The 23,693-nt window shown below is 39.8% G+C and overlaps 2 protein-coding genes and 1 non-coding gene across 5 annotated transcripts in view; all 3 read right to left on the reverse strand.

The window, feature by feature from the left end:
* Window positions 1–61: 61 nt before the first annotated feature.
* relt (RELT TNF receptor) lies at window positions 62–8,667 on the reverse strand. Of its 3 annotated transcripts, none has more exons than XM_061280289.1 (10): window positions 8,495–8,667; window positions 5,608–5,682; window positions 5,445–5,540; window positions 4,897–5,081; window positions 4,600–4,655; window positions 4,228–4,482; window positions 2,255–2,323; window positions 1,907–1,985; window positions 1,270–1,644; window positions 62–1,032 (listed from the first exon to the last, which is right to left on the reverse strand). In XM_061280289.1, exons 2-10 carry the CDS (start codon window positions 5,650–5,652, stop codon window positions 879–881), a joined length of 1,314 nt encoding a protein of 437 aa, XP_061136273.1. In that variant the 5' UTR covers window positions 5,653–5,682; window positions 8,495–8,667; the 3' UTR covers window positions 62–878. The 3 variants fall into 3 exon arrangements, with proteins under 3 accessions (XP_061136273.1, XP_061136271.1, XP_061136272.1); XM_061280287.1 differs by lacking the exon at window positions 8,495–8,667 and adding an exon at window positions 5,975–6,048; XM_061280288.1 differs by lacking the exon at window positions 8,495–8,667 and adding an exon at window positions 5,868–5,995.
* A 1,223-nt stretch (window positions 8,668–9,890) lies between these two features.
* The window catches only part of LOC133155109 (rho guanine nucleotide exchange factor 17-like), a 41,518-nt gene continuing 27,715 nt past the window's right edge, over window positions 9,891–23,693 (reverse strand). The window contains exons 3-24 of the mRNA XM_061280128.1: window positions 20,784–20,966; window positions 19,244–19,360; window positions 18,833–18,925; window positions 18,580–18,756; window positions 17,997–18,047; window positions 17,684–17,793; window positions 16,926–17,011; window positions 16,694–16,812; window positions 16,417–16,624; window positions 16,238–16,311; window positions 16,078–16,161; window positions 15,873–15,976; window positions 15,651–15,760; window positions 15,289–15,408; window positions 14,732–14,999; window positions 14,568–14,654; window positions 14,409–14,476; window positions 13,765–13,913; window positions 13,513–13,687; window positions 13,286–13,381; window positions 12,986–13,168; window positions 9,891–12,847 (exon numbers count right to left, since the gene is read on the reverse strand). Of these exons, the coding sequence (XP_061136112.1) occupies window positions 12,639–12,847; window positions 12,986–13,168; window positions 13,286–13,381; window positions 13,513–13,687; window positions 13,765–13,913; window positions 14,409–14,476; window positions 14,568–14,654; window positions 14,732–14,999; window positions 15,289–15,408; window positions 15,651–15,760; window positions 15,873–15,976; window positions 16,078–16,161; window positions 16,238–16,311; window positions 16,417–16,624; window positions 16,694–16,812; window positions 16,926–17,011; window positions 17,684–17,793; window positions 17,997–18,047; window positions 18,580–18,756; window positions 18,833–18,925; window positions 19,244–19,360; window positions 20,784–20,966 (2,871 nt within the window). The 3' untranslated portion in view covers window positions 9,891–12,638. The remainder of the gene's footprint in view (window positions 12,848–12,985; window positions 13,169–13,285; window positions 13,382–13,512; window positions 13,688–13,764; window positions 13,914–14,408; window positions 14,477–14,567; window positions 14,655–14,731; window positions 15,000–15,288; window positions 15,409–15,650; window positions 15,761–15,872; window positions 15,977–16,077; window positions 16,162–16,237; window positions 16,312–16,416; window positions 16,625–16,693; window positions 16,813–16,925; window positions 17,012–17,683; window positions 17,794–17,996; window positions 18,048–18,579; window positions 18,757–18,832; window positions 18,926–19,243; window positions 19,361–20,783; window positions 20,967–23,693) is intronic.
* trnam-cau (transfer RNA methionine (anticodon CAU)) lies at window positions 19,995–20,067 on the reverse strand. Its single transcript has one exon. It is a non-coding gene; the product is annotated as a tRNA-Met (tRNA).

Genomic DNA, 23,693 nt, shown 5'->3' on the forward strand with positions numbered 1-23,693 from the left:
TTGGCATAGTCGGCAAGACCTCTACTAACCCTCTATTTAAAAATAAAAAAAGACAAAACGGTTTCAAAATTCCCTCTTTTTATTTCAACAGTAAAAACATACATTTAAAAAAAAGTGACACTGAGATGCATTTTTAATCCAGCAACACTTCAGACTGACTACGTGTAAGGATGACAGATTAAAAGGAGTATCCTCATAATCATGTCCCATCCTTGAAATCCTTTGACATCTTATTTGTAACACGGTGATAAATTATAAAAAATGGTTACCATAAATACCATATAGCACAGAATTTGAAATTCAGGAAAATGTCAACTAAAACCACTAAAAACTCAGCAACCAGTTCATAAATATCAAGTATGAGGTCTTTTGAAGAAGTGAAAATAAATTATGAGTGGAAATAATTTAACACACGATTTTCTTCTTTAATTCATACTTTTGGATTATGCTGCACACTAAGTGACTGAATGTTTACTTCACTTCATACACACATTGCATTTGAATGTTTTCTTTCCACCATAAGGGTGTTGTTTACACAGGGAGGAAAGACGGTTTGTTGCGTAAGAATGACAGCGAGTTTACCTGACCATGTTTCTTTTGTTATGAACGTTCAAACACTGGGGCATATTCTTCCTCTCACCTGCCCTTAAAGTGCAGAACAATGACAGCTGCTAATCCAATAATTTCATATAAACCGCTCCGCTCCGACTAAGTGCTCATACACATTTTATCTTTGAATTAGCTTCATGCTGTTCATTGTTTGTTTCATTTTGCTCATCGTGAACCAACCTCTTGCAGCGGGGTTGGCCGCAGTGGTTATACGTTGGTGTCACGCCGCAAACATTTTTTACAGACAAAAATTGGTCGACAAGAGAGGATCACGATGACAATCTGTTGTCGTACCTTATGAGACCCGCTAATGAAGAGGACGAAAATTGAATCCCACCAAAAAAGGATTCACGTTGCTCATGGGATGGCGTCCTTGTTTCCTCTATGACCGGTTTATATTCAGGGATCTGAGCCACTTGAAATCTGTTGAGGAATAATATATTAGCTTACATGTATACTGTGGCTTTTACGGTAGCTTTCCTTTCTAACTAACAGATGTAAAGTGAATACAAACACGGCTGTATATGTGGCAACGGATTTTCATTGAAGGGGAAAAGCTATGTATCCATGTTGAAATCGAGCTAAAGTCTTGGAAATATGACTCAGATGTTGTGCAAAGGAATGATTAGATATGTATTGTATGGCAACAAGAACTCTCACCTTCCCACAGACAGAACTTTCAACTCTGTCCATTCCTTTCCCTCATTGCCCTTTACGGTCTCCTGCACAGTATTTGGCACCGGGGGTTGTGTACGCTGAGTGTTAACGCACATTCCTGGCAGCAGGGGGTCCCTCTTTTGCTCAGTGGATGTTTTCAGGGTGGGAAATAGGGTCTGCGTGGGTTTCAGAGGATCTTTAAGGGAATCCAGAGGCGGTATGAGCACAGCGGGCCATTTGTTCTGAGCACAACGGGAGCAACGGTAGCCGTGATTTGGTCCCAAATCGGAGAGGCCAGAGATGGTGTGAAGGTGCGACTGATGAGGGCAAAGTCTGGGGAGGGAGCAGAATGAGGACAAGGGAGGCAGCATTGGGAACCTGAGTGAGGGGAAAAACAAGAGGAGGATTTAGTATGAAAAAGAATGCATTGTCTGACAACAATGTATACCAACAGCGGACATCTACCTATTATGTTGCCACTCCCAAAAAAAAAAAAAAAAAATCAGATTTCAATATTATGGTTGATACAGATTAAACTCACTATGATTGTGTCATAATTTACTTCTTCAAAACATTTAACCTGACTAAAATATTTTTTGGGTGACGGAATGTGTACAAATGTGTGCGTGTGTGGACCTACTTGACTGATGAGACTTTGCTCAGGGCCATCTGTTTGCTCTCATATTCCTGCAATAGTTCTTCTAATGCAGCAGCATTTTCTGAAAACCGAACATTTAAATATTGGTGCAAACATATATATTGTAATTTCTATAATACCACAGCTTTAACAGTAAGGTAAGCGATATTTTTTTTTATTTATTTTGAAAAACACTCACGTTAAATATGTTAAGAAAGATATTAGTCAATACCAATAAGTGGCCTGTTTGAATACAAAAATAATAACAAAAAACTATTAATACCGATAAGTGGCCTGTTTGAATTCACAGAATTAATTCTGTCCAAGATGTGAAGAACCAATATCACCCACCTTTTTTCTCAGTAATTAGGCGAACAAGAATACCGATGGTGTCTTCATTTAGGTCATCGTAATTATTACCTAGAGAATAGAAAAGTAAGAGACAAATTTTAAAGTGTGTACTTCTGTCAAGTTCAGGCACATACAATATATCAATCGGTTTCATTTCCATCTTATTAGGCAACTTGTGAGGACTTGTCATTTCTCATGTACGTCAGCATTGTTAGGCTGCAACAACTCCAACACTTATTATTTTACATCTTGTTCTACTCGTCTTCAAATCAGCTTTAACACTGTAGCTCATGTGATTTTATTTTTGCAGAACTGAGCTTGCTCCCGGCTTCAAGTTCTCCTCGTGGGCCTTCTCCAGTGACTCCAGGGAGTTGATGACATACAGTATGTGCTGGAGACTGAACTGTGTGTCTGTCCTGCACTATAAACTAAAACAAGGATAAACACTGTGTCACATAATAATGACAAAAGAGGGAAGAAAAATGCCCAAATATTCCCTCTCTCAAAGCTACCAGACCTGATACAGACTGGAGCAGCACAGTACAAGAGGTTTAGTACTGTAGATGAAAGAGGCAACATAAAGCATGAGGTGAGCACCTAATTGAATTATTGATCCGGCTGGGAAAAGAGACGAGCGAAGGATGGCGTGTCATGTTCACATGAGGCTGGCGTGTTGTTGAACGAAGTGCAGAAGGACAGAGAAAAGAGGTAATGGGATTGGGGCGTTTCCATTTAGTGCAGGCTCAGGTTTCACAACAGGAAGAGAACAGGGACAATATTTCTTTGGGAGTGAGGCTTTTAAAATGTCTTGCCTAGCTTGTTAAAATCAGTTTAATCAATATTTCATGAATGACAATGATATCTAAAAGGAGCAGTCAGCGGTCTGCTTCACATGTGCGTGTGGAAGACATTTGTGGAGAGCAGCTGTGCTCTGGCTCTGACGTCCTCATAAAAAACAAACGTATGGCTCATCAGCTGTCACGGCTTGTGACATCAGGTGAAAGAAAAAAGCCAGCTGAGCTTAGTAAATCTGTTTACTTGGGCCCAGCAACTACCTGGCCTTTATGTTACTGCTGTGCTATTGGACTGAAGTGACACACACACTAGCTCCTTCACAGTTACAAACAGCATTTCACAAAAAAAACATCAAGGAAGCATAACTCCTTACAAAAATCTAATCATCTTAATGGAATGAACGGATGACTGGCGTTTAAATGGTGTGAAGTAAAAGATCGGACCCGCATAAAGCCAAGTGAGACCTCAGCATATTGCGAGACTTCAGTTCAGTGACTGTCTAGGACAGGCGTTGTCAAACTCCTTTTTTTTCACGGGCCGCATTGTACTCATAGGTTCTTTCGGAGGGCCATTATGACTGTCAACCCAGATAAATGTATGAACACTTCATATTATATACAGTAAAAACTACAAACAAACTGACAAATAACTCGTTTTCAAATCAGACGAGCAAAAACTGGTCAAATATTAAAAAATATATATGTATTGTTAAAAGTGAAGACAATCTGCAATTCTAGTGATGACACATGAATTTGATGCACAATCTGTCTTCGCGGGCCACAGAAAATGATGTGGCGGGCCGTATCTGGCCCCCGGGCCTCGGGTTTGACACCTTTGGTCTAGGATTAAGTCATAAAAAGTGCATTTAGCTATTTAGTCACTTCTTCCTCTCCCATCCATAGCCCCTCAGAAGCCTGTACACTCTTCCTAACTTATTTTCTCTCTGACTCCCTGGTGAGTTCATAGGAATGTTTTTTCTTGCTTCTCAGATAGAAAAAGCCCAATAATAACAGTGTGTACATGGAAAAAATGGAGCATACATGACCCCTAATAAATGAGCCTGGGTTAAAGTTCAAAACATTATCACAAACATTCAGAAACTTGGGGCTGAATTGAATATGGCGCTCATCCTCCCCCTTTCGGCCTTTTCGGTAGATTTCTGTCCAGTCCTGTCTCACCTTCTCTCTGAGGTGTGGCTGCCTCTGCATCAACCCCATCCTTCTCAGCATTGCAGCGGAATCCTTTCTTCTTTAAGAAGTTGCAAATCACGATACCCAGCAGGCCCGTCACACAGAAGATAGGCACCAAGGCGAAGACAGCATACTCGGCCATATTCTCCTCAGTGCTGCGCACAACGGTGTCATTGGCTGGACCTCCAGCGCCACTTATCAAGTCTTGCCCCACTGTGCGTACGCTTCTGCTGTGCACAGTCACTGGGGGGAGAAATCAGAATCCGAAAATTTCCAATCAATTTTAATTTGGCCTTTTGAGTTACCAAGTTAAGGAGTTTGGGTGTTGAATGCAACAGTGGGGAAAAAAAACATGCTTACTGTTTTCACAGGGGTTTTTCGTTGAATAACTTCCCACTCTACCTTTGAAGTTTAATCTGTGAAAAAAAAAGAGAACATAGCACATTTGGCAGAATTAAGAAAGACAATACAATGAACAAGCAATAAAAAATTATCTACAAGCTTCCTGACAACTGTAGTATATTGTTTTGTATGGTTTCAACTAAACAAAATTCGAATTAAAAGATTTAACAGAAGCCTGCAGCTACAATGTCAAGTAAACGCGTGAAGGCACACAGGAAATTGTGACAAATGTAGACAAAGACTTGGATTAATTACCCAGGCAGACAGTCCCCACACACAGCATCGGAGTTTACAGTGCCGGGAGATATGAGTTTTCGCCCGAGAAGCTTGCAGGAGGAGTGTAGATGACACAATTCAGAGTCTAACAAGTCTGAAAAGGTTCCTGTTCGGCATGGACGACACTGCATTTCTTCTGCCTGACTGTGAATTTTCCCACAAGGCTGGCGAGACAAACAAATACATAGATCACAATGTTTCTGAAAGCGGTCATGAAAGAATCTATTTAATTTGAAATCTATTACCGAATGTCATGATGCAAAATGCTTATGCATGCTCACACAATGACAAAACAGCCTTTGAAAACAATGCAAAATACAGTTTCTCAGATTGTAGTGGGTACATAATTTTGAAAGGGGGCTACTCAAGGGGCCAGTTTAAATTAATGTTATCTGAGAAAAGAAAAGAAAATCATGTGTCAACACAATACCATTTCGACAACACGCAGCTAACAAAAACAGCTGCTACTTCATCAATATGAGTCAACTGTCTCCCGGTTTCTCTTTTCGCAAAGATGTCTGACTCACTCGAGAAGGCTCTTGGCCGGCGGGGCATTCAAGACACACGCACCCTTCTCCTCCCCACTGACACTGCACTGCTGCAGTTCTGCAATAACCAAACACCTGGAACAGACAAAACCACAGGCTAAATCGTAAACTTTACGATTTTTCTTTGCATTATTAGTATTACCGTGACAAGAAAAATCGCTGAGCGGCAAAGGTGGTTCCTCCTCATCTTCAATGTATTCTTGTACCTACATAAGATCTGTAGAAGAAATTTTTACAAAATGTGTTCAGAGTAGGTCCACACTTAGTCGAAAAATAGGCAGAATCAATAATCCCATAAAACGGCTATTATACTCAGTTCAAAACATTTTTAGGATAGGTAATACATTTAACGCAAATCCACTGTTTCTGCCAGTGAATGTAAATTAATATGTGAAATTTTACCAGTGTTGACAAACAGCTCAGAAAAGCCTATTAAAATTAAAAGTTGCAGGTCCAGACAGGATAGTTTAGAAGCAACATATTCCTCGATTTCACCTCCTGATGCATACCATAAAGAGCAGTCACCGATGACTCCCTTAAATGTATCACAACATGCTGACTAGTAACAAAAATTACAGCTGATGCCAGACGGTTTTGCTTGATATTCAAATTCCTTGGTAGTTCATATATTACCTAACCTCAATTTCCCATAATGGAGATGTGAAACTGCAGCAAGGATTACGACAGAAAGTAGAGGAAAGGTTGCACAGAGGGAAGCAAAATATAAAATAAAGGAGAACAGCACACTCAGGTTACTGTACAGCAACCTGTGGTGAAACCTGAAGGAAGACTCAAGTATACTGCTGAGTGGATCTGTCAATGTACTTGCTTGGGCTTTATAATGTCATCCTGACCTGCGACACAAACCTTGAGACACGCCCCTTACTAACAGTCGACACACACATGATGATGAATAAAATGTTCAAAATGTGTTGGGTCATCACGGTGCACTTTTCCCTACTTAATGTCACTGCTGTATTAGTTTGGAGTTTGCATTCGGATAGCGCTGCTTTGACAGTATTGTTACTTGTCTTGTTATCACTGCGGAATGGTGAGGAACGTTATTTCCATTTCTTTGTATATCTGGTACAAGTGAAGACATTGACGAATAAAATGAGTTTGACACCCCTTATAACGTATTGCACTAGGTAACACACTGGCACCTATTTGGGAGCTGAATTTAACAAACAGGGCACTTCAAGAGTTTTATTTTCATTGCTGTCATGCTGCCACTTTGAGCATGACGGGACAAGAAGAACGAACAAAATGTATGTTTGGCATTGGGGTCAATTTTCAGCGTGAACTGGTCAAAATGATCCTCAGAATGTTCCTTTTTAAGACTAGACATGTATGATTCTCTTTTTATTCAGTCATGTTAAATAATCCATGAACATTTTTTGAGCTGTCTACACCTGCCAAGCATTTCCTGTGTTGGTTTTTAATTCCGCATTTCATACATGACTGCTTAATGTCAATCAGGTCGTGGCGCATTCACGGTCTCCTGACCTTGGATTTGCTGGCATGCTGTCAGTTGTCAGGTTTTCCAGTGGACTGGTATGTCAGTACACACACGTTTCCTGCGCACTGTTAGATTAGAATTTATCACGTTGGAACGCAAAGAGGTCAGATTCACTGACGCGCTTGAAGCTGCGGAAAACGGAGATGACAGCGGCGTCATTTGGGCGAGCTTACAGTACATTGCAGTTGAGTATAATGTTGCCATATTTGAAATTTAACTACCCTGAAGTAGGATCTTTTCATTTGCATTAACAGTAGTACATGCCTAAACACAGCTTTTATAGTTTTTTTTCTATGGTGAAGGTATGTGCATTGTCAGGATAAGAACAGCACGAGCACACACGTTAAAGAAAGAGCACAGGCCTTTCTACTTTTAAAAAGATATTTAGGTAATTATCCTTGTAGTAACGGGAACACAACCCACTTATCTAACGAAGTGAAAATCCTGACTCCTTTTTTCCTGGCAAATTTCCACCTTCGCTCTTATGGGAAAGCTATAGAAATGCAAACAAGAAAGTGAGTCTTATTTTGATTTATGAATACAAAAAGAAATGTGGAAGGGGAATGCAACAGATTATAAAAATGGGCAATGCAAATAAAATGAAAGCGTTTATGTCCCTTGGCAAGAGAGCAAAAACGTGTTTTCTAAAGTGTGCTTGATGGAAATATTTGTCATAACCTAAAACCAAAACAATGTACCAAAGTACACTTTACATTCATTTTACAATAATATATTACTTTCAAAAATTGCACTTGAATCTGATGTCATGAAAACAGCAGGCTATGGCCAAATGTAATTGCCAGTTCTCCTCTTAACTGTTTTTATTGCAGAGAAGGCTACAATTTCCATGACCACAATGCTACGCATTTTAGTTTAGAAAATAAACAGTGCAATGCAGCAGCCTTTTTTTTTTTTTTTTAACTAAAATGAACACACAATTATATTTGAATTCAAACGAAACGGTTGAGTTGCACTGCAACTTGCAGGGAAAGATGCAATACCTGACAAGAGGTTCAATTTCATGCTTTGTGGGCTTCATTGTCATTGCTCAGCAGTTGTTTTGTAAAAGGCTCATGTCTCTATCACCACTAGCACGAGGGACTGAGTGTATCCTTTGCAATAATACATGACACACACACACAATCAGTCACTTGTGCCTTGTCACAAAGAGATTGACCCAGGCCAGGCTGGCGTTGTTCTGTGCACTGGCAAGTTCAGCTGGCGGCCGGTTAAGAGTGTAGTTGACAGTAGCCATCATTTCCAGACGGACGTGAACGCACCACGGTGACAAACTTAACTTAAAGGAGCTGCCTGTCTCTTTGTTCAACTTTACTAAGAAAATATCGTACACAACATGACAAAACAGAGTAGCTCTTTAAACTTATTTTAGTGGATGAAAGGCAACCAAAACTTGATTGTAATTCATCATGTGGAGAATCAAAAACCCCAACATGAAGCGTGGAGTAAACGCAGCGATCGTCCATTCAAATACAAGAGTGGTGTAACTTACCGGTCTCGGTGGATAAAAGTGGTTGAGATGCAGAGTTCGGACACGAACATGACCACTTAAGGTGAACCAAATTAACGTGTTGGATTTGTTGTGATTAGAAGGCACGACACCGGTTAGAGTCCTCCCTCTCGATCCCGGGCTTTCCTCTCTTGTGGGCAGGAGGCTCAAGCTCAGCCAACGTCACAGCCAAGCGATGACACCACGCAAACGTGGGCAAAAGCACTTTCATCATAGATAGTTTAAATAAAATTTAAAAAATTAAAGTGATAAGCACTTTCATCATAGATTTAAAAAAAAAGAAGAAGATAAAGTTGGATTCTGATCATTTGATTGTTAGACATTTTGTCTGGGCAGGCTTTCAATAAGACCAGATTCAGAGATTCATTATGATTTATTATAATAATAATAATAATAATTATTATTATTGTTGAAAGAACTCTGTATATAAAATATTTATGTGTATAATGGGCACATTATACAGAGCCCCCCAAAATAGTATCTTCAATTTGAATATGCAGCAATCCAGATTCATGGTGGCATTGCTGTTATTGTGAATGTGCAGCAATCCAGATCCATGGTACAGCTATACCGCACCATGTAATTATTCCCTTTCGCAATAATTTGAACTCATTTCTTCTACTGTTGAGGAGTTAGCCTGTAATTTGTTGAGAGTTTGAGCAAAATGCCAATTGAACTTGTCTTTCATAATGATCTAATGAATAGCTTTACTTACACCATGTATTCAGTCATTCAGACTTAAGTGTTGTTTGATTAATACTTCCCAACAAATGTTTTATCTCCGTCTTTGTATTTTACATTAAATTGAATTATGGACCGATTGCGCAGCTTAAATGGCTGCAATTATATATTGCATTTGGCTTCTATACTTTCAGTTAATCTAGAAAAAGAGCAGCCCGATGATATAAAAGCAACCTATTGATGCAACTGAATGGAATTCTGTCTTTCAATATGCGTATGTTTGCTTTCCCCACAAAGGAAAAATGATATGACGTAACCTACGTATGTTTGTGTTGAAAATTGAAACGTGTGTCAATGTCATGTTTTGTCTGCTTTTTCTCATTTAAAACCAGACAAGCATAATAATGCAATGATACTAGTGTCTGGAATTCTAGTAAGGATACATTTACCTCTTCTTCTCGTCTAGACTGAGACAGTCAAGAATGAAGATAATCATGAATCAATGTATCATTCAATACCGTCACTTTCATAGAGAAAAACACCACCACTGTTTTAGACACATTATAACTATTAGTTTCCCTTGTCATAATATTGCAGTCCAGTACAAATCTTGAAGATATAGACTGATGCTTACTTTAGTATTGTCCGATAATTCAAAAGTTTGAGATTGGTAACTCAAAAAAGAGAAACACAGTGGCACCGGTGAACATATTTAATTCCAAGTATGAATCAGCGAGGACAACAAAAAAAAAGAACAGGTAAACACAGGAAATGACAAATGAAAACTACGAGATGTCAAGCAATTGCACCTGCTGCAATTGTTTACCCCCTTCAGACATCCATCATGTTGAAAACACAGGAGTGAAGCTGGCTACCAGCATGAACACAGATGGCACAGAGCATTTGCTTGGTCACAATAAAGGCCATCTAGTCTCATTTTTGGGTATAATTTACATGTGGTGCTCACAGGGCATGCTGGAGGAAGAAAAAGACTTTACACAAATATATATAAAAATATGCCATGGACTCATATTGACAATTGAGGACCTTGAGTGCATTATTTACAAAAAAAAAAAAAGGCCTACTATACCAATATTTACAACAATAAAGACTTTGCCCACATCAGGCTGAGAGGACGTTACACACACGCTAAGTCATTTCAATAGACCACATTATTCTTTCCATTCTTAAGTATTGTGGAGATCAACTCGAGTTACCCATGAAATGTGACTGCTCTCTTTAATTGCCCCGGGGAAATACAGGAAGAAAAACACAAGGAAAACACTGACAAAATCAAATTAGATTCAGACATCAATTTGAACTATTTTAGGAATTTGCTGGGCCGACCGTCAAGATGCTATGCCTACTTATTTAAAGTGGACAGCTCACAGTAATATTGTAAAACACCACAATGATGCACGGATTGCACGCAGGTATTGTATGAATGTTGCCTCTGGACCTAACAGTCAGCATGAGTGTACTATATATAATTTTCACTCATTTTGGCACTGCTAATACACTTGACTGTCAAACAACACATTTAATCACTTGGCATTTTCAGAAATCTTCTTCGATGATCGGTCTGAGCAAAGGTAACCTTTGTAAAAATCCAGATATGTTATTTATATGTGTAAATAGGTGAACTTCATATGCAAACCTCTAAAACTTGAGAAAAAAAGTTTCCCCTCAACCAAGTGTGAATCTCTTCAAATATCGAATACGGTCTACCACATACTGGCCAGAGAAAAAGCTAAAGTACGGGAAGAAAACGGAAGTCCAAACATTGACAGAAAACATTTAGTAAATGATAAGACAGGTGCTTTTCAACGTCATCTCATTAACTACGAAGCAGATATCACAATGGCCAGTTTAATCCACTTAAGCATTAGCTTGCTCTCACAGAAGGAGAGTTCACCTAATGCTGATGCACAAGGTGAAGAGAGCAGATGGCTGAAGGTGCGCTTCTTCCTCGGCTTGGAGCGATCCCGAACGATCAGCGCTAAACCTCAAATCCCGAGACTACGGTCCGCGTAAGGATACATTCACCTGTCCTTCACTTCCACTGACATATGTGTGCGCCTAAATGTGTAAAATGGCTTAACTTCGAGCCTCCTGAAGGCACGTGCAGGTGCTTAGCATTTGTCCTTCTGACCTACTCACTATCCGGCAGACTAAAGACTGAAAAGTATAGCAGGTGAAAACGAATCACACTTACACCATGTCGCTCATACAAACAGTAAAACAAGAAACAACATTTATGCTGTTGCATTTTTTTTCTCTTGCAAAGATGGCAGGTATATATTGTGCGCCCTCAACCCGTTCAGATTGGGGCAAATGTGTTATCGCAAAAGAAATAAAATGAAATCTTAAGTATCTTTGAGGCTTCCATTATTCCCTGTGCTGTGTATGTGCTTGGACTCAATTCGCATGTCCTGGAATTGACACTGCGACCTCGTCGTACCTCTACTCGCGAAAAGGTGAAAGCTACATTTTCTATAAATTAAGTGCTGTCAAGAATAAGTTGAAGTCAAAACCATAAATACTGTACATAACTATCTTCATCTGCTACAACTTGAAAAGCCACCGCTTTCAATCAAGTGCCGATTTGTCTTCCTGGCAGATGATTCTGGCAAAATAAATCTTTTAATCATATAGAGTAAGATATAGAAAGAAGGCTTTGGCATAGTCGTGGTAATGCACTTTTCATCTGTAAAGACATTACTTAGTGGTACTTAACTCTTGTTGTCTTTAAACATTAAGCGGGTAATGATTATTTGTGGACAACACTTGTGTATCCAAGAATACATGGCTAATATTTCAGAAGGTGATGGATTTAACATAAGCACAAAAATTGGTTACATACGTTTCGATCATATTGTACCTTATTATTATGCTTGGATCCTCCCTTCAATGTTGGATCGCTGCCTGCTGATGATATGTTGGCCTCAATTTGATCTCAGGGTCCAATCAGGTTTTCAGAAGTCTACTTCAATGCTGAACCTCTCCGTTAATGGTCAGCATCCCGTTATGACCAAAATTACATCTCACTACAATGTGGGATGTTTTTTTGTGGTACCACTTCTTGAAGTAAAACAGTTTTGTTACAAGATGAGATTCGCAATATCTTGCGACTCAAATTGAGACGAAAGATGAGGAGAAGTTGACTTCTGCGACTTCTGTTTCATGGCCGTTTCATATGCCATGATTAAAAAAAAAAAAATCCACTCAGTGTTCTCCAGCCCATCCTAGAATAAACATACAGAACAGGACTAGATTTGAAGTGAACATAATCATGTGTACGTTTAAGCAGGAATTCACAGCCATAATGCGCAAAGACTGGTGGAGCCGAGCAGAACTAAAACAACACCAACACACACGAGGCTGAAGCAATTGTATGCGGCAAGTGGAAAGTTGGGTCTGATGGTCCAAACCGAGTTTGGTTATCTCAGACTCTCCACAGCAAAAGATGGTTGGTGCTGTCATCCCGTCCAATAGTCTCACTGCTATTGTTCAGTCTGAAGTCCTCGTAGCCATCCCCGCCTGATATGACAAGTTGATTGGTTTTTGGAAGCTGGTGGGCGGAGGCTCGGCGGCGAGTGGAATCGTGCCTTTGAAGGTTTCCGTCAATGATGGCGCCGTCCTGCGATTGTTTACCTTGGAGAAAGATAACACAAAATATGATCGTGGGGCCTCAAAAATCACATTGACTTTTGTGTTCAACAAATGGAAAACAAAAAATGCATTTTTTAGGCCTTACACCTTTGATTGTCTTGTTGCCGCAATTTTACATACCTGTGGAATCCGATGATGGAGGATGGAAGTTCATTCCCAAACCTTCCGGTAGCTCGACTGATGTCAGAAATCGAACATGGCCTGTGTGTCCATGGGCGGAGCCCATTGGAACAAGGGGGGTTTTCACCGCACATGCCCCAGTTCCAGAACTAACTGCTGGGATCGGTAATGTGAGGACCACCCCTAAGAAAGACATGAGTAATTTAGAAGAGATGAGCAAAGCCAAGGCAAGCTTGTGTTGTTTTTATTAACCACTGTGTTTTGATACGCTTTTATCAACAATTACAATTCTCATTGTACCTGCACTGGTGCCAATCCACAAAAGATCCTTACAAGCCAGCAATGCTGTGATTCTCAAGCAAGCGGCTTTGTGCTGTCTGATGATTGCATCTGCACCTGAATGATAGCAAAGAAGAATATAAATGAAATGGAGATGTTGCATGTGTATAATAGGAACAGGGAGGGGCAACCTCTCACGTTCACTTGATTTGTCCTGGTGTATACTTCACATTCCCTTATGAGCTTACCTGCAAGCATCTTGTGAACGGCAGGCGCCACATCAACCTCCGTCAGGCTTTCCCACGTTTGAGCGTGGTATAGTTTAACATGCGCACTCCCTTGCAGGGCCAACCACACACCCTGACCGTACGCCACCACGCAAGTCACACATCGACTGCTATCCGTTCCCACCTGAAAGCAATGCTGAGACAGCGAGAGAGACCCGGTCTAGATCATTTCTCCAAAAGGGGGCTGCATCTGAATCCTATCTCAGCTTTTACCTCTTGCATCAGTGTGGTTGAGTTCATAATTATGATTCTGTTCTGGGAGCCGCACCACAATTTTCCTCCGACCGGGACCATTTTGGTGACGGGGCTGCTGGGATTGCCCAGAACTAATGTCTGAGAAGACTGCGAGTCCCAGAAGCTACCTGCAGATTGGAAAGTGGAAGTGATGTCATCCCTCTATGAAATGACAGCAATTCAGAATGCTTTGGTTCAATTTGAGCAACGTCATCAATCAGAATTGTTTTTCAAGGCCAATCTTTGGACAAATGACACCAGCCTCGATTAGGGTGAGGTCCGTCTTTGTTTCGTGCCCTCAATGTAGATGATTGTAGTGGGGATCAGTTTGGATCTGTTTCAATCACTAGCGCACATCTACTGTCAAAAATGTGAAGTGCATTGCCAGCACAAGGTAGCAAGCTCACGTTAATGTACTTTTAAATTATACTAAGTCTATATTAGAACAGCTAAATAATATTTTTAACTTCAATTTTTTAATAAACTGATATATGACTTCACTAATTGACTATTGTAAAAATATTTTGAGTTATAATTTTGTGATACAATGTATAAGTATGCAGTATAGAAACGAATGATAAGTTATATGCAACAACTATTAACATTATAGTCAATATTATTACCTGCTTCTCTCTGATAGACAATCACCTCCCCGTTAGCCAATGACACAAAGACTTTGTTGTCCAGATACCTGCCAAAAAAGTAAAATAAAATAAACACAGAAAGATTATTTTGCATAACATTTAATGCATTAAAAAGAAATGCAATAGTGATTCACTTACAAAATACATAAAATGGAAGCCGCGTGCTGCATCTTCATGCTGTTTTTGCGGTTGCGAATGTTATCTGAAGACTGGTACACATGGATGCTGCCAAAAAAAGAAGGATTATAGCACATGAGAGGACAAAATGTGGTTCAAGTTCTGATCATTTGTAAACCACACACCATCCGTCTTCCGTGCCAAGCCACACAGAGCTCTGGTATGCTTCTGGGTCAATACTGAGCAGGTCCTCCAGACTGGCTCTGGTAAAGGATCCGCGGGACGAGCGGCGCATGGCGCGGCCGTCCATGGGGCTCTCCATGTTGGCTCGACCTCCTCCGCCTACTGCCAACATCCCCGGAGCTGAATATGAGCTTGTCACTGAGAACTCCTGTTCCTCCTCACTGCTGGTGGTCTCTGTTACCAAGTCTTTGGAGCACGGAGCCTCTTCGTCTTTACGAGGGAGGTGGGGTGAATTTTAAAAGGGTTATTCAGAAATAAACATTATTACGCGGTACAAACAATGTATTTTTGCTTACATGGAATTAATACTGGCAGAGTAATTAAAAGCTCCTCCACTAGGTGGCACAATATTCAACTTGTGTATCAACCTATTGCCATTCATAAGATAGTTTGAGGAAGGCTAATTCTGCTTCAGAAAAGCAAAATCAGAGCTCGGGATGTATGACATCTGACCTCTTCGTCTCAATAGTTTTGTCCATGTGACTGTGGTTTAACTTACTGCCATAACTGGAGGATATAGTGGAGTGACTAGCTTGACTCTGTAGAGTTGATGAAGGGCTTGGCGAATCCTCATCGTCTGTGTCGTCACTGTCAAATGGGACCAGCTCGGCACCTGGTCCTGAAAAAGAGGAGCAGATCGGACGACAAAGTTGCTACGATCATTGCGTATCACCTCTAAACAGGGAATTGTAAAAATCTGACAAATTCAACCAATCCCTGTGAATTATCAGTAATGACGCAATTTCATCCAATCGCTGCAGGTTTGCTGATAATTGACGCAGTCATTAGCGAGTTCTTCATCTCTTTTCAAAAATGTTCTACCATAAGTGTCAGTGAGTGTCAACACATTTTATGAACTACCTGTTGGTTGCTCGCTCAGTTCCAAAGAGGAATGTGAGATGCAAATATGTAACTGCTGTTGAGTGGCGTCAGGTGTTGTGGATGGTGGGGCAGCTTCAGTTCCGCGCTCCCTGCCAAACAAAAAGTGTTAATACATAAAAGTCAAATGAACTCCATATACATACTTAACATTAAAAAGAAGTGTGAATGTGTGTGTGTGTGTGTGTGGGCGTGTTCACCGACCTCCCTTTCAGTCCGGGTACAGCAGCAATGCAGATGATCCTGGCTGAGCAGACGGCAATACAGGCCTCCACTGTGGGCTCATCTTTAATGTTTAACAGACAAACCTAAAGAAGAAACATCACAATAGCGTCAATATCCATGCAAATGAAATAAACTGTGTGCTGAGCAAACATACACAGGTTCAAAGTAGTGTCACGTTTCTTACCTGTCCAACATATCCATCACTGTTACACACCCACACCTCGCAGCCACTTTCCGGGCAGGTATGACTCGGGGACGCACATGAAAACTAAGTACAAACCAACGTGACTTAGGCATGACATGGTTGAATCATTATGTAAACAGAACATTTGGGCCACACTCACCTGCATTCCACTGCGTGTCTTCATAATGGGAATGGCCTTGAGGAATTCGGGGTCCCACTGGTCCTTAGTCATAGCTAAACAATCAAGACAAATGATTTATTCCTCTGTTATCATTATTTATTCATCCACACACTGAGTAACATCTGTCATGAGAAAGTGACATACAACCACCTACTGACCGAGTTTCTTTTTTGCTTCCTCAAAAGCCTGCTCAAAGTTGGAGCGAACGTCAGGTGATGTAAATTCAAAGATAAAGCTACTCTCGGCTGATACAGAGGTGAACTCCAGCTTGGTGGGCAGGGAGTTCATACTGAAGGCCAAAGATTGCTTCTCTGACAGCTCCCGGTGCACAGAGGCCATCTGATCTTTGATCACCTCATCTAGGGACTAAAATGGCAACAAAATGATAAAGTAATAAAATAAAATGGAATAATGAGTTGAGTAAGTACACAGTACCTGGTGTGGCAGGCTGAGGGTCTCTGACAATTTGCTGATTTGACCCAACGTGCTCAAATCCTCATCAAGTCGGCTGATAGTTTTTTGGACGTTTTCTTTGTTTGCCGTCTGAGTTGAACCTGGTGCAGCAGAGAGGGAAAGAAAATGTAGACGAGATGGTCGTTTTATAAATTTGATTTTGATATCAATAAACTTGGAAGATTCAATGATGACAAGAAGTCACGTGTCTTACTTTTTACCACCTCCACGTCCTCCAGTGGAAGTTTCCACAGAAATTTATACTTGCTCGACGTATCAATGACACTTGCGGCAGAGTATCTGAGAGACAAGACAGCAACATAAAATACGTGACATGAGCTTCAGCTGCAGAGACAAAAAATGGATGCCAAACATCTAAAAAAAACTGCATTACTTATAGTGGAAAGTGGTTGTGGGAACTACGATTATTTATTGTTTTACTTAAAATTTGTGGTACTCTCTATTTTTCCAACGACCTCAGTTAGCCTGTAATGAGTATCTGTTGTCGTTAAGATGACATGTTTTGAAGTTTTAGCTAGGGACTCAGGACATCAATCATCAGCACGTTCTTTTTACATTCCACTAATAACTTCAGCTTTACACATCTTCTGTGACGTCATGTTAATGCTACTGCAACATGGTGGTGCAGTAAGAGTCTACTACAGCCACCTAGTGGCATTATCTCTTCTTCTTTTCCTAAGGGGAAAACCTGTATGTATTTTATCCAAGTGGATGATGCACCATGCAATTCAGTAAGGCGTGGTGTATCTTAATTAATTATTATATACACTCTTATAAATGCTGGGTTAAAAATAACCCACTTTGGGGTTCAAAAAATATATATATTTATGGAAATGTGGATGTCTGATAAGGAGGTGATCCAAGTAAAGATTGTTTGGCGGCCCTCAGGGGTAATTGGTGCTCTACAGTATGCATGTGTCGGGGTGCGTGCTTGTGTATTTGATGTCATACAGGCTCATGGAGCTGCGTCTCAGTGATCCAGACTTCCTCTTAAGTGTGGTGCAGATGATCAAATCACTGAAGAGAAACAGGGAACGGTCTTTCTTCCCGCCTACAGTTTTCTGCAGGAATAATAAACTCGGTTAGTTTTTGACAGTCAGAGAATACGCTTTGTGAAATGTATAATAAGATGCGACATTTTGGAAATCTAATATTTTTTCTTAAAAAATTTTTTTCATTCATTTACTTCAGTTAGGGAGGCATTCTTCCCCGAAAATCGCAGAACGATGACGCATACATACATGAATGAAAAGCCAATTCTTACCGCTTCCATAACCATCTCTTGTCTGATGAACTTCCTCTGGGGATTCAAAATCTGAAAAAAAAGCTAATGATAAAATGCGTTGCATCGTCCCATTTCTTTAAAATATAAACAAATATTGAGGAGCTATGAAGATAAACCAGTGGCAGATATTTTGATTACTTTTAGAGCTACAATCTACTTAATTTTTTTCAAGCGATCAATAAACAAATATGAGTTAAATTAAAAAGGTTATTTAGAAATGAGAAAATTAGAATTAGAAAAAGTATCATTATAATGTTAAAGAGTGAAATGTTGTACAAGACTATAGTTTACTTAAATTAAATGCAGTGTTGTACAAGACTATAGATTACTTAAATTAGGTGCATAATTAAAAAATATATACATATATCCTACTACAGTGACGGATAACAATTACGGTGTACTCGTGTAAACTAGTAGGGAGGTTGGTAACATTCAATTTGACCAGACCATAAATCCAAGCCTTTGACAAAAAAAGTCATCATTAAGGGAAAAGGAGGAGATAATAATTTGCCTTACAATGAAGCACTGACAAACAAAGATGAGAATTAAATGAAAAACTCACATGTTCAACTCCCTCTATGTGCGCCTCAATCTCCTGGATAACCCTGGCCTCCCTCTCCGCCTCCTCAGCAGAGCGACGACCTTTATTAATCTTCTCTGCCAGCCGCTTGATGTCCCTCTGGGCATCCAACAGGAAGGAGTGGTCCGGGTGGTCATCTGGGGTGTGCTTCAGAAGGTCCTACACACAATATCCGGAACATCCTTACTGTTGCTGACAGACACTGTCGTAGGCGTTAGCTCATAAGAGAATTCACCTTGACCAAAAGCTCATATCGAGGGATCCTCTGGACCGGCTTGATCATCAGGTCACCCAAGGCTTGCTTCTCTTTGTTCTCGCGCATATTTTGCTTTGGAAATGAAAACGGAAAGGACGTGAGGAAAGGGATGACACAAACCTACTGACTTTGAAAGGTCCATGTACGTAGTATATCGGATGACGCTTGCACATTTTTGTCTGATTTACCGTTTTTTTATTATCCAATACTGGACCTGAACATTCTGATAGAACCTGGTTTAATTGAAAACAATTGCTAATTGCATTTGCAATTACAGAGCAAGGATTTGCCACTCTCAAGAACATAAATAGAGCTTCTATACTACATTGAAAAACAAACCAATCCAAAACAAATAATACAAATTTTCACTGGCTCCACTTTTTTGCTCACCTCAAGAAATTTGTGAAAGGCTGGCTTGGCTTCCTTAGCAATCCTCACAGCATCTTTGGCATTCAGAAAGTTGTCAATGTAGGCTGAATACATATTTGCCAGAGTCTCTTTGGAGAACTAGAGGAAAGAAAAGGAGGACACAGAGGCTTTTGAGTGCACTTGAAAACACAATAAATGACATACACACAAATGTGACTCATGCGTACTGCCTGTAGAAAACTAAAAGAAAATTGCAGGTATAAAAAAATTGTTTGGGATGATTTCTGAAACAATTTTATTGTTCGATTGAGTTTCCATTTGTCATTTTAAAAGTCAGTTTGCACAAAATTTTCTTTCCATAAAGATATACTACAAATAAAACACCCTTAGCTGTTCTCTCTCCACAAGAATAGAAAAGAGAGAGAGGGAGTGATCTTAAAAGAGACCGCAATGTTTGTCCTGAATTGCCCTCCCTTAATCAACATAGTTGGGGGGGTTGACCTGTCTACTGTTTGTAAAATGAGGACAAACTCCCCACTGCTTTCCATTCACAAACTTCTGAGTCATTGAGGGAGTAATAATCATGTACCAAATGGAAAGTAGTCTTCAAAAGATCAAGATGGGACTAACCAGCGTGTCTATTTAATAAATCACTGAAAGACCCAGAAAATAATCTGAAAAGGAAAACAGGTGAGCGATGTACTTTGTCCCTCGACAGAGTCCAACCACACAGATTAATTTAGAGATTTCTAACAATGACCATGAAAACACATGCCCCGTGTGAGGCTCGAACTCACGACCTTCAGATTATGAGACTGACGCGCTGCCTACTGCGCCAACGAGGCCTGGAAAATCACACATTTTCTTTTCTAATGAGCACAGCATAGCGTGAAGACCCTGTTTCTATTGGGTAGTAGTACTACTACTTTCTATTTGGTGTCTTACTGGAGTTAGTCAGCTTTCTTACCATGAGTTTTTTTGTCAGCTGTTGTTGACACTTATTGTAAATCACCAGCATGCTATGCATTCTCGCGATCACAGATGAAACATGATACGAATTCCACAACCTGAATGACATTGCCAAAATTACCCGTTTATTGGGACACTGCTACGCTACCTCATACCTCAATAATTCTATAAACCAAGCATATTTCAGAGGGGGTCATTGCCCCTGCAGCCCCCTTCTACATCTGCCACTGGTATTTTATACTTATTGTATGTATTATGTATGTTATACATTGTGTTGTATTGTTTCTGTTGTGTTCATATGTTTACAAGTTATCCAAAGTTATGATTTTGTAGGTTTAAATGTGTTTACGTACGTTAAAAACAAATTATACGCTGTCACTGCGTTGAGGATTCTCACTTATCATTGGTCTGGTCTATAAATGGAAGACCTGAACAGAAATTCAAATCCATAACCTCTTGACTGTGAGACAGACGCGCTTATCTCAAACACCGCCCCGATGACAACAAGCATATAATAAACTCAATATGCACCCAGTAATAATAATAAGACAATGAGGCCTGAGGCAAATTGATATTAGCGGGTTGTACTCACTGATTGGATGAGAAGGTTGCCAACAGTCTGCCTGTCATGCCACTGGTTGACACAGCCGTCTACCTGTTCCAGAAAGTGCTCGTGGTGCTCCAGGATCTCCGGGATTTGATAAAACATCTCATCCACCAGCAGCGGGTCCACGATGGAGCCTCCGTCCGGCTGTTTAAGAGGACGCATGTAGCCCTGAGGGATGAAGCAAAACCGCTTAAAAAGTCATTACTGTGTAACACATACACTGTGACCAAAAGCAGTTTAGAGCAAACTCAGCTGTAACAGAGTTATTTTTAAAAATAACTTTTAACTGTCCGAGTACTACTTGTGTAATACTGTTTGTTGTATCATGTTGTATGTCTTGGATATTGCGTGAATAAACTAAACTAAACTAAACTAAACTAAACTAAACTAAACTAAACTAAACTAAAGTATAAAGTTACATTAAACTCTGCACTAAAATTAAATTACTTAATCTTTGAAACAGCTTGCTGTTTATTGGAGAGTTTATATATTAATTTGTCCATACAGCCGATCGAATTACTTGAATTACTTTTATTGTACTGAGAAGGGAGGTACTTTACTATATTACAATGAGTTACATTTTCTGTTTCATGGTTGTTGAATTTCCTTCCACTATTGTTGGTGCCATTACACATAAAAATACAAAGAAAGTTAAGAGATCTGCTGACATCATAATAATGGATTTGAATTGCAAGTTTTAAAAAAAATGTCAATGGAGCATCAATGGAAAGACACATGGTGCAGGAAATGTACTCTAAATTTCACTTGAAAGTACTCTACCCACTGGTCCTCTGTGCGTTTGTATCAGTCTTATCTTTGGCACACCCTACGTGGCTCTAAGGGGGGCTGGGATGGAAGTTCACATAGAGCTTTTATTTATATTTGATCAAACGGGTCCACCCACTGGTGACCTACTTTCAGCATTACATAACACTTGCTCAGATATTGAGGCATTTAAAGATCAATAAGACTCAAAAATCATTCAGCCATAAGGACACCAGTCGGCTCAAGCAGTTTTTTCCCGGTTCATTAAAGTGCAGCGAAACTTTAAATACCGTATAAACTGTAATATAGCGGAGGCCACTGTTTGGGGAAATATCATATGAAAGATTCAAAGGATGAGAATGATGATGAGTTCAGGCACAAGTGGGGAAGACAAGGAAGGAGGCAGAAAAGTCATTTTTCAATTTCCTTTATTAACTCTCAAGCAGTGTGTTACATAAGAGCTCTGGAGCTAAAATGAATCATTTGATCATTTAGGGAAGCTTCCGGATTGTGTTTTTCCCTTTATTATAACGGCAGGCTCTTTTTTTGTATAATTTTCAGAAGAATAAATGGATACACAATTTTGTATTTTACACAAATTTTAAAAAGACCAGCAAGCACAGTTAATTAATCTTTCAACTAGATATCTAGGTGACTTGGCACAATAAAGGTGATCCCAGTATGCGAATATTCCTTCTCTGTGGTTTTCTATATTTTTAAACGTTACAATGTTTTATCCATAAAATAATAAGGTTAAATTCTGAGCCTGCAAAATCCATTAAGAGCTTGCAGTCTCGCATGAAGACATTCTCTTTAAAGAGTCTGCAGCTTTGGTTTGCGGTCACTGTGGTAACACGAGTCGCCATGGGAACGCAGCCTGATTTTATCACTTTAAAGCCACACATGATTATACAAGTGCACAGTCGTGGACAAGTACAGCGATGTGAACCTAGGATGCGTACGTACGCTAATGTGCGGAATTAGGCTTGTTAGAAAGGGTCACATAATGCAGGGTGACTCTGCCGTATGATCACGGGTGACGTGTGCATTTTGTGTGTGGATGCGAGTGAGAGAAATCTTTGAGGTAAAGGTGATTTAATAGTGGGAGAGTAAACATATTGGTGTCTTGATATCATTGTGCCTTTTTAAAAAATATCTTTTTATTGAGTAAAAATCACAATGTGCATAAATCCTTGAATGCATCTCAGAACCAGCCCATTTAAGAATCAGGGAATATTCCAGAGTTTTATCATCATTATTATTATTATTTTTAATTATTCTTCATTTTGAAGAAACATCCAATCATGGTTGGATGTTTCTCTATAATGAATAATACATCATCAATGAAACCTCAAACTATCATCATGAGTGATATCAATATCAAATCAATGATATAAAGGTGCCCTTGAGCAAGCCACCCAACCCCCCTCTGACTCAGCTCAGGGGAGAACTATTTTTATACCCATCTGTCTGGCGTCTCCCCCAAAAATGCCTGCATGTGTTTAGTTTGCCTCTCTGTATGCCGCACAGCATAACAATACCGCAGAGTGTAAATTAGATTCACCCTAGATGGATTCAAATTACCGTTTTTTCCATGTATAATGCGCAAAACTTAACTAATTTATTGTCCCAAAATCTGGGGTGCGCATTATACATGGGTACAATTTTTTTTTTTTTTTTTTTTTTTTAAATCCGGATATGATACAGAGGCCGCCATTACAGATGCGCTTTCTTCTCTGCTGTTCACTTCAAACACGCTCCATACGAACACAATGCTCTCGTATCAGACGCTTGCTTGATCACCTGCTCGTTTGCTGGCACAAATGTACCCTACACAAATCCGAAACATTTCTTCACTATCGAGTTTGCTAGCGCATGCGCAGTGATACTGACCGTCAGAATAACATCCGGTTGTTCCCAAAGATGATCTTTTTTCTGAAATAATTTTACGTTTACGGACTTAAGTAGGAGTCAAAATTTGGGTGCGTATTATACATGGGTACAGGCGTTTTTCCAGCATCAACATGACATTTTTAGGGTGCGTATTATACATGGGGGCGCATTATACATAGAAAAAAACTGTAATGCTTTGATGGCAAAGTTGCACATTGAAATGGTATAGGATAGAGC

Source organism: Syngnathus typhle, linkage group LG6 (assembly GCF_033458585.1).
Source record: "Syngnathus typhle isolate RoL2023-S1 ecotype Sweden linkage group LG6, RoL_Styp_1.0, whole genome shotgun sequence".
Lineage (NCBI taxonomy): Eukaryota > Metazoa > Chordata > Actinopteri > Syngnathiformes > Syngnathidae > Syngnathus > Syngnathus typhle.

Excerpts from the sequence above, each read along its gene's own strand:
- relt (XM_061280287.1), bottom strand. Across the intron at positions 4,656-4,896 it reads TGTGGGGACTGTCTGCCTGG|ATTAAACTTCAAAGGTAGAG; the intron begins GTAATTAATCCA and ends TTTTTTTCACAG. Across the intron at positions 4,483-4,599 it reads GAAAAACCCCTGTGAAAACA|TGACTGTGCACAGCAGAAGC; the intron begins GTAAGCATGTTT and ends TTCTCCCCCCAG.